Below are 11006 nucleotides of genomic sequence, written 5' to 3' on the forward strand. Positions count from 1 at the left end.
TTACCTCAGTAACACTTTAAGGCTCGACTGAAGTTTGCTGTTAATTACATTGACAAAAGGCCTTTGGTAGGAGACTTCTGTTGTCAGACCAAACAAAAATAGAAATATGTATAAATAAATATGTTTCGAATAGAGAAGGTGAAACCTTTAATGGCAAGAACACCAAACCTACCGTAAAGCATTGTGGTGGTAGTATTACCACTGGGGCTGTTTGGTAAATGGACTAATAAAGAAGTAGGATCATCACTGTAGAGTCCAATGTACAACTGGGTTGTATCCCCTCTCCCATTCTCTTCCAGCTCGCCACTGACTGGGTCATGACAGACGTAGAAGCATCCAGTGGACTTTCCCAACTTGGAGGGTTAGACGTTACTGATGACCCAGCTGCTCTCTCTTCAAAGCTGTGAGTCTTGTCAGCAACGACAATGCAGCACAAAAGGATATCAGAGCAACGCTCAGGAAAATATACAATGCATTTGCAAGACTGTAGCCCTTCTGGAAGTCAAAGGAGTATAGCCTGAGAATGAAGGTCAGACTATACAGTATAACAGCAATGTCAAATCTGTTCTTTTGTATGGCCCATAGTGGTGGTGTGTGGTAAACAGCAATATAAACAAGATTGATGCCTTCTACAATGGGTCCCTTACAAACACCTGTGACATCTTCTGGTCTGAAAATATCTAAAATCAGGATCTGTACAGAAAGGCCAAGAGCCAGACAGTGGTGCTGGAGATCATGCGTTGTTTATGATGGTTTGGGCATGTCTTTTGAATGGACCAGAACTATATACCCAAGATAGCTTTGAGATGGACTGCACCTGGTAAACACAAAGCAGGCTGTATCAAAAAAACCTGGTGACAAACTGTTAACACAGAGCTAAAGGAGATGGGCCTGACATGGGGCAAGGCACAACATGAAGGCAGAGACAGAACCAGATTGAGGCAGATCCACGTCCTATATCCCACTGGTGACAAAGAGGACTAAGCTAAAGATTACCTCCACATTCTTTAAAGAAAACGTAAGAAATATTGGCCAGAATTCTGTCTTGGACTCAGTTGGGTGTGCCAACAAGACCAGGACCCAAAATACACATCAAAAATACTGGTGAGAAATGGCTACACCAGGCTAGAATGAACCTGGCCCTCTTCAAAGTATTAATTTAACCCCGTCAAGAACCTGAGGAAACAAGAAAGAAGTCGGTGTCAAAAAGCCAGCAAATTTAGTCAAGCTGCACTAATTCTGTCAAGAGTTGTGGTCAATAATACCAACCAGAAGCTAGCCAGAAGGTTGTGGACAACAAAAGCACAAAGTTAAGGTGAAAATAACCAAGAGACTTTTAACCAGATATTAGCATTGCGGTATGTATATTTCCAGAAAACTTGAAGAAACAAAGATGCGTGAAATTTTTTTGTGACAAAAACACATATTTCAAAGATTACATCACTGACATTTTAGAGTGAAGTCAGTGAGTGAGTGTCAGCTGTACGTATTTCCATAAATACATGAAACAAAGTCACAAAAACTTAGATTTACAGATAGTTCAACCAAACCCTGAAGTAGAACTTAAAGATCAAACACAATCTGCCTCTATCTTCTCTTCTTGAATGAGAACACTAAATACACATATGACCATTTGGTTAAGCATCTTATGTTGACAAACCTCTTATTCAGAAATGATCCAGTTATTATGCAACTCATACTTGTGAGAGCCTTGTACAGTTGAAGCTGGCAAAAAGAGTGATGTACTACAAACAAGTTTGACATAGCCGGGCTTTCTTGGTGTAAGTTGGCTTGACAAAACCTCAGTCAGAGACAATGGGAGTCGCAACCTTGGATATCAACTTTCCTTGTTAACTCAGGCTTACCGCTGAAGACTCTGCATGTTCACATAAAAGTGGATATTTAACGGGTCATGTGACTCTTCTCCCACACAAACTGAAATGATCGTGTAGTTGCTTGAGTCAACAGATTATTTTAATGGAGAGCAGTAGCAACTACTTCCTGTATTTATACATATTGTATTCATGTGCATTTAGATCTGACACTGTCCCATAATGCAGGATATTACTTTAATTTTTGGCCAAATCAAAGTGAAATTAATGTTAATGATTAAATATTGTCTGTAATAAATACCAATGGACTATTTCATTTTCTAATTTGTGTTCTATTAGCTGTAGTAAATGAACTTGGCAGCAAATCAGGACCAAAAATAAAAACATATTTATGTGATTTCTGCATCACCAGCTACACGATGCATATAGTGTAACTACACGACTTCATTTAGTGGTTTTAATAAGGTGATAATCTGATCGCTAATGAAGAATCATTAGGAAATGTTTTGGGAAAGGCTTCTTACAGCTGATTTAAACCCTGAAGACAACCTGCTTCAGATCAGGTGAGCTCCACAGCATCATGGAGATCTAACCAGGTTAAAAGATGGTCACCTTCGTGACACTGAAAACTCTGACTTCAGACTAAACATACCTCGCTAACCCACTAATGTCACTTTGTAGTACAGCACTCAAGTAAGTGAAACTGTTGGCCAGAAAACTATTCTGCATTTGGGGGGCTTGCATAGATGACTTTGAGTTGTGAAAAATGGTGATAACTGATCTTATTCTCAACCTAATGAAATGTGTGGTTTCATAAAATCTGTGTTTTGTTTTTTTTAATGACATTGTTTGTTTTTGGACATATTTTACTGCCTTTAACTATTTTCACCCTATTCAGTATTGCTATTAAGATAGTCCACAACTTAAGACTCGTGGCACAAAATGCTTGAGCACACGCCGGATTCATTCTGTTCAATGATTCTAATGGTCGTAATGACAGAAAATGGTCTACCAACAATCCTTGTCAATTTTTCCTTACACTACAAAATAACTAATGTCATACTTCTGAATGTACTTTATGTCTCTCTGCCTGATTTTCAGCAGTGTTTGCATTAAACATTGCACCAATTATTGTGTATGCCCTGAATGTAAAACTAAATTTACCAAAAGATACCGCATGCACTTAAGTAGGAAGTATTTTTGAGTCTCTTTAATGTAATCCTGTCATATTATTAAATTTGACAAATCTGAATCCAGGCCTATTTTTAGTGTTTTTGATGGCTGGCTCTCTGGCTGTCTCTCTGATTTGCATCAGCAGCAGCAGCAGCAACACAGAGCTGGCTATATAAGATCGATGTTACATTATGAGTAAAATCATCTAAAAAGCATTTGGACAGGAATTTTAAAAAACTTGGGCTTTTAAACAATAATGAGATCAGATACTACAAATATTTTTTTCTTCATACATTATATACTCTGTGATGCTGTTCTGCTTGTTTTTAATTGTAAGATGTTGAGTTGGGATGATTGAGGCTGCAATTGGATATTGTTGTCAGTTACAGTTGATGTTAGGCACTTAAATAAAGAGGTAGGCTGAATAAAAATGTTGCCAAATGTAAAATTAAATGGATCTTAAAGATTTTAAACTACATGACACTGCTCTATTAATATTACAGTGAGGTTTATTACTAGGCAGTTTACAGGCCACTATTCAAAATGTACAGTTAAAACAGTTTGAAGAAGTGTTAATGATTTGGTTTTAAGTTCTCGTGTCCTTTAGTCCTACTGCACTAAATTATTCATGTTCCTCCTGTGCTATATTTGGCAAGCCAGGGAGTATAATGTCATTGCAAACAAGCCGATTTCCGCTGACTGGATAGTTGATCTGCACCAAGACATTTATTTTTATTCTATGGAAATTAAATTTTGAATGAATTTCTTGTACTTCTGACTTTAAGTAAACATAAATAAATCGACCATTATCTAAATTTATTACATGCAGATGTTTAGATCTTATATTCTGGTCTATGGCAGTTTCATTTTGTAAGTGCCATAAGGCATGTGTTTTATTTCAACAAATATTATATTTTTTTGACAAGGAAGCTGATATCTTTGCATTGCCCCTCGTGATTTACTAAAGTCACATGATCACATGATGTGTATGTCTCAAGAATTTTGAGCTTAAGATTCTAGAAAGTGTTACTCATATCTTTGCAAATTGTCTGTGACTAAGTTCTTGAAATAAAGCATTTACAGTGGGACATGACTTCCTTTACTATTCCTTGGATATTCAGCTCTTTAGATGCTTCAGGGCTGTATGTGACACTTTGGAAGTATGATCTTTTAAAGCCACGTATTTTAAACAATAATCTCATTGAGTCTCTTTCTCCCTGACATATTGAATATACCATGACAAATTGCCAGACATATTTTGTTTGTACTTGTTGTTATTTGAGGCTACAGTTTCTTTCAAAATCAGAATGAATCCTTGGTTATACCTCTTGTGAAGCAGAGAATCAAGACTCCACGTTATCCCAGCCCAGGGTCCATGAGGTTTCTCTGCCTTCGCTCGTGTCATCGTATTCCTTACTTAGACAAGTGTGGCAGCTGTGAATCATAGTGACGTTTCTATACAGGAGCCATTTCTGTGCAAAGAGCCGGGGTCATGGTTGAGGCAGCCTTCATTGCGATGTACAATGAGGACTGGGAAGTACAGAGCATCCTGATATGCTGGAGGGTTGTCCTCACTGGTCTGCTGGCCTGATAGACAGAGTGTACTTTCTGTTGGGTAGGACTGCTCATTCAGGCTCCTGTTACTCCTCCACAGGCCGCTTCGCCTGGAGCCATACAACCGACCCAATGAAAAGCGACTGGCGCTGAAGGGAATGCGAGGGCTCCGAGTGTTACAGATGTTCAGGGCACTGCGAGAGAAAATGGAGGAACTGCTGATGGCACGGTGGCAGCATTCACAGTTCTGCCTGTAGCTACCATAGCTTCCACAAATGGAGTAGCTGTTACACCTCCCTGTAAGCTGGTTCAGGTCCACGAGAACTGCCTCCGAGTAGCTGGGTACCAGCTGCTGGTTGGAGCGGATGTGCCACTCTAGCTCTGTGCTGTCTACTGTGTTGACTCTTGGGATGCATCTGCAATATGACCTCTCTTCAGATGGTGTTACTGGCACATAGTCAAAGCCAAACAGCTTCTCTACATGGTAGTGCACACAGGCAGTGTGGTACTCTGTCAGCACCCGCAGAGGCCAGGAGAGGGTGAAAGCAGCTGCTACCCAAAAAGTAGAGTTGGAAGCATACCAAGGGAGTTGGTGGGGGTCAGAAAAGGCAATCATATGCTCCCTAAAGTCTACATTCTTTAGGTGCATCCCCTCTCGGGCCTCCATGTAATCATCTAGGCCGTCATTTTCAGTAAAGAACCTGGCCCGCTGGGTCAGGTAGGAGTTTTCTGACTCCACATTGGCAAAGCTAAAGCACTTTGTGAACCTCAGCCTAGTGATGGGGAAGCTCTTCAGGCCCAGCAGGTGCTTTGAGATGTCCTTAACCCCACAGTTGCCATAGTCAAACTCTACCTCAGCTACATGGGTATTCACTCTCTCATGGTAAACCTGTGTAGTGGTGTAGGCATCTCCATTGCGGTAACGGGTCACCTGCCGTGTCCTCCTGACATAATGATAGCTGATGGCCTTCCACCAGATGCAGGGCATAGCCTGCTGCATACGTTGTAGGCACTCTTCCACGTTATCCACATCCACCTTGTACTGCATCTCATTCCTGGTGTAGCAGTGCCAGCACTCCACCAGATATAGCACATAGAGCATGACCAGGAAGGCCAGAGGAATGTAGATGTAGCCGTTGGAGCAGGGACTGTCGTGGTACATCATAGACTTTCCTTTGTAAGCACTGTTGAAGGAGAGGTGTGTAACCTTGGTCACCTGACACCAGGCCATCACCCCGACACAGCTGTACATCAGCAGGGACATTAGCAGGCATTTCCAGTGGGTTTTCTGACACAAGGATTTAGTCAGAGACTGTTTCTGAGGCAGCTGCTACAAAGAAGATGAAAAAAGCAATAGATCAGGAATAATATTTAGTAAATCTGAGTGTGCGCAGACATAATTTGTCTGAAAATAAGACAACTGTAAGAAAGAGAAAACTCTACCCAACAAGCTACCATATATGTTAGTATAAAATGGAAAGTATATTGAAGAACATGACCTAAATCCATGGCAGGCATAAAGTTAAAAAGCAGTGCCTCATGTATATAAAATATTTAAGGAAATATTCTGTGTTGTAAGTGCTTTTGCATAGTAAATGCATCAGCTGTGAGCCAACTTCTCATGTCATGCTCTAACCTTGTTATAATCAGAACCCACTGTTATCATGAAAATTGAAAAGAAAAAGTCTGATGAATGCAAAAGTATAAAACACCTTTTTGTCAGTATATAGCTACTTGACCTTCTGTTTGATTTGTGTGTTCGTGTGCTCATGGTGATGGTTTGTAAAAATACATAAGGCAGTACAATATTTTTTCCTCACAGATTATATACTCTGTTGATACTGTCCTGCTTGTTCTGAATTGTAATATGTTTATTTGGGCTGATTGAGGCTGTGATAGGATATGGTTGTCAGTTACAGTTATATATTACCTTGGTTTTATATATATTTACACTACCGCTCAAAAGTTTGGGATCACTTAAAAGTGTTTTTTCAATGAAGATAACATTAAATTCATCAGAAATCCAGTCTAGACATTGTTAATGTGGAAAATGACTATTCTAGTTGGAAATGACTGATTTTTAATGGAATATCTACATAGGGGTACAGAGGAACATTTCCAGCAACATCACTCCTGTGTTCTAATGCTACATTGTGTTAGCTAATGGTGTTGAAAGGCTAATTGATGATTAGAAAACCCTTATGCAATTATGTTAGTACATGAATAAAACTGTGAGTTTTCATGGAAAACATGAAATTGCCTGGGTGACCCCAAACCTTTGAACGGCATTGTAGATATAGATATATGGCTATGCCATGCTGTGCCGTGCTATCCTATGCTATGCTATGCTATGCGATGCTATGCTATGCTTTATAGAAAGAATAGAACAAAGGTAAAGCGATAGAGATAATCTAAGGGGTAGACCCCACATTTAATACCAAGCAAGGCAGAAAAAAGCGGTTGTTTGACTCTGGCAGCATGAAGCTGGTGCCATTCTTTATTATCTCAGGGCACAGCAAGCCCCAGTGGCTGCATCAAGAGCTGAAGAGCTACTACCACCCTAAAAGAATGCAGCTGCACAAACCTGGCAGAGATTCATAAGCCCCAGGCAGGATCAAAAGTAACATAATTCATTCAACAACATTTACAGAACACAATCTGCTGTTTAGTAGATAGGAAACTCTTCTCTTCGTATTGTACTATAAATGCTACATTTGCCGTCTAAATACATTGGACAGTCTGTACATCCAACTAGCAGGATCACTGCATTGATGTATTGAACTCAGCATTTCAGCTCTGTGCGCTTTGAGTGACAGGCAAGCATAAATAATAGATGTTCTTTCTCCATAATTATCTTCTCTACCTTGGTAACATGGTCCCAAAGTTCCTTGCCAATTCAAGACTACACCCCACTGGGCGAAGGAGATTAACAATGTAACTCCCGGCTGAGATACACCTAGTACAGGACCAGTATTTGCTCTCTAGCATCCTGTGCATGCTCAACAACTACAATCAATACAACATGACATACTTTGTGGCTCATGTTACATTTTACAGGCACTGTTTTAGCAGCAAGGGTGATGATGAACAGTTGTACAGCAGAAAACATGACTTAGCATATAGAACACAAATAATCTGTAATCTAGTTTATGTCTATGTGGCAGCATTTGATTATAAACGTAAAAAAGAAAAGAAACAAAAATCCTGAAGCGATATTCACAGACAAGGAGTAACAACCAAGACTTAAAGAGCCATAAATGGAAGATATTTTTTCACAACAATTGATATTTAAATTGAAAACCTCTGCATGAGATCCTGCCGCCATTGTCTATTTGGTGTGTGGATAGTAAAATACATAGGAGATGACTCAACACAATAAATGCAAGGGTGTTGATGCTTTTACTACATTACACAAAGAAATTCCTTCTGCTGCCTGAATAGTGATACAAGATTCTAATTAAGTATATAGAAAGGACAAATATCTCATTTGTATTTAATGAATTACATTGCTCTTATGGTGCAAAAATACGTTTTCTTACAGTGTCACTTGAAGGTGCACTGTTGGATTTAAAATCTGCCTCTTAAAAGGAAGGCTCGGATATTATTTTTGATACTTGTTTACAGTTTTGTTGCATTTATTGTACTGTAAACAAGTTGTGTTCAGGCTACATAGAAGTAAAAATACAGGAAGTATCATGTAATCATATCAGTAAATCAGAATCAGCTTTAATGGCCAAGGACATACATAACATACAAGGAATTCAGATTCGGATGTTGGTGTCACTCTAGGAATAAAGAAAGAGAATAATAAAATAACTATAGAAAGAAGAAGAGAAAAAAATAAAAATGAAAAAGAAAAAATAATAAAAAAATAGTAGTAATAGAAATAAAAAAAGTACATACACATATTTATACATATGAAAAGAATATATAAACACAGTAGTGCAAAAGGATAATTGCTACAGTGATAATACAGTGCAAAAAGCAGAAAGTACTGTACTGAAACCTAAAATTGTGCTGCATATAACCTTGTTAGTGTGTCGTGAATTTCACTAGTGAGTGATGAATAATAATGCTATCTTATCTAATCTTATCTTATGTAAAGTATCTAACATTTAAAAAACTACTTCAGGAAGGTTCACATCTATACAAGTCAGTCTTCACGATTCATTAGACCACTGAGGTACCTCAGTGTCACACTGACGGACACTTTTTCTTGACAAGTCCAACTGGGTTATATAAAAAGCCTCTTGTGTAATGGATATGTAACTTAAACCAACACGTGTGTTTGTAGCCGAAGTCCACACACTAAAGTCTACACAATGTCACTGAAGATAAGGAAAAATCACATCTCATGAAAAGGAAAAATTATCACCATTTGCAGGAACAATGGTGTGTTTTCAAATGAATCTGTTTTAGTGCTGTCCTTACAATCTAGGGATGTGGAAAACAACACACCTCAATCACTTTTTTGTTTTAAGTCAAAGTTACTGTCTGGATGATGATTTTTCTTTTGTTTTTAGAGTAACAAACCCACATGGATGGCTTTAAATAAAAAAACAAGATTTTAAATGGAATGGTATTGAATGTGCCTCTCTGTATTTTTATGTTCTTGCATTGTGCATAATAAGTTAATCCATAGGTTTTAAACCAGGGGTGTCAAACATGCAAACCGCGGGTCAAAACTGGCCGGCCAGAGGGTCCAATCTGGCCTGCAGAATGACTTTGCAAAATGCAAAAATTACAGACAACATTAATTCCAATTTTTCAAAAAAAAGTAACTGCTATTTTAAATTTGTCCACTATACTGCCACAACTTTTATGTATTTTTATGTATACATTTACAACATTTACAAAGCAGGGGGACAACTTAATCTTCTTTCCTTATAATTCCCACTTTAGTTTGTGTGCGCAGGATTTACTACACAGATGTGAACATGAATGTAAATTTAAAATAATTTCTAGACCCTGCCAAGTTGTTTTGATCATAAAGTAAAATACTATATAGTTCAGTTCCAGATAGCTGTGACTAAAGGCTTTGTGCCTTTTGTTGATACACTGTGATCTGCAAGTTGTAATGTGTAAATGATAAACTAAGGCATAATATTGTTAAAATTTATTTTATTTTTCTTAAGAAATTTCAGTTCATAATGTTTTGCAAAAAGATAGTTCATTAAATATGAACATTTTCAAAATGTACTTTTTTGCACTTATAGGGAAGTATTTGGAGTTGTCGTTATTTATAAGTTACTATGTTGAAATTTTACTGGTCTGGCCCACTTGAGATCACATTGGGCTGAATGTATGCCCCCGAACTAAAATGAGTTTGACACCAATGCTTTAAACAGTGCAGATTTAGAACAAAGGTTAGATGCTGTATATGGTCCAGATCTGGAATGATGATGGGGTTGTAAATGCTCACAGTGTCTAAGAATCAGACTAATTCCTGGGTAGGTTTCTATAGGTCAGACAAGGAATAATCTGGGTTGCCAATGAAATCACAAAAAACAGTGTTCATTTTTGACAGTTTGGTCAATATTTGTGCAATATTTCTGTAATATTTTAAAGATGCATTATTACATTGAATTTTTTGCACTGAGTTACTTTTGTAATGTTGAATACAATCTTTTAACCCCCCCCCCCCCCCCCCCCCCCCCCCCCCCTTATGGTTATTGTCTTTATGCCGTTTTGTTTCCGCTTCTTGTCGGTCAAAACAACAGTTCATTATTTTGATTCTCTCCTTACACTTTCATTGACCCGACTGGACCCGATTTTGGAAACACCTGAGTAAAGGGGACGAGCACATTCACTCCATGACGCGCCTTTAGGACGCACAGCTCCACGCACTATAATCATAATAATAATCATAATAGCCAGACCATAATAAGCCACTAAAGAAGCACAAAGCACGTCAGTGTTTTGGTGTACACAATGGTGTACCAATGGAACCCCAAGTGAGACTGTGGGGTCCGCAATCCCGTTAATTAAACATACCTGACTAATTAAAGGCAAATTTTAGAAAACACGTTGCCAACAACTGGTCCTTACCTCCTCCCGGGAGCTGTCGGACTCCTCTTCGGGCACGGTGGAGGTGTTGTTCTCTGTTGTAGCCGATGCTGGGGACATGATGACAGCGATACAAAAAGCGGTGCATGGATCTCCTGTTGGGATGAGACATGAACACGCCGAGAGCCCCTCTGCGCATCATCCAAAACAAACCCGTCCGGCAGGAGCCCAAACACAAAGACGCATCCCAGCCCAATTGCGCCGAGCAGGAGGGCAGACTTGGCTGGGTATAGTCGAGGGGAATTCGGTCATTGTGCCTCGCAAAACAGCCTGAGACTCCTCCCGCAATGCAATAATTAGATGATAAAGAAGAGTGCTGCTAAGGATGCAATGTTCGGAAATGACAGAGGCGGTAGTGCTGCTCTCCCTGTGGACAGTGGC

The 11006-nt window shown here is 39.0% G+C and overlaps 1 protein-coding gene across 4 annotated transcripts in view; it reads right to left on the minus strand.

The window, feature by feature from the left end:
* Positions 1–11006, minus strand: part of tmem151ba (transmembrane protein 151Ba) — a 33933-nt gene extending 22927 nt beyond the window's left edge. For 2 of the 4 annotated variants that reach the window (XR_008603543.1, XR_008603542.1), the window contains exons 1-2: positions 10608–11006; positions 4331–5889 (exon numbers count right to left, since the gene is read on the minus strand). Coding sequence is in view for 1 of the 4 variants with exons in the window: in XM_023264317.3 (XP_023120085.1) it covers positions 4447–5889; positions 10608–10685 (1521 nt within the window). In the remaining 3 variants the exon portion in view is untranslated. Of the gene's footprint in view, positions 1–1345; positions 5890–10607 lie in introns of those variants that run through there. The other 2 variants (XR_008603544.1, XM_023264317.3) reach the window with 2 other exon arrangements.

The sequence above is a fragment of the Amphiprion ocellaris genome, chromosome 12, assembly GCF_022539595.1.
Source record: "Amphiprion ocellaris isolate individual 3 ecotype Okinawa chromosome 12, ASM2253959v1, whole genome shotgun sequence".
Taxonomy (NCBI): domain Eukaryota; kingdom Metazoa; phylum Chordata; class Actinopteri; family Pomacentridae; genus Amphiprion; species Amphiprion ocellaris.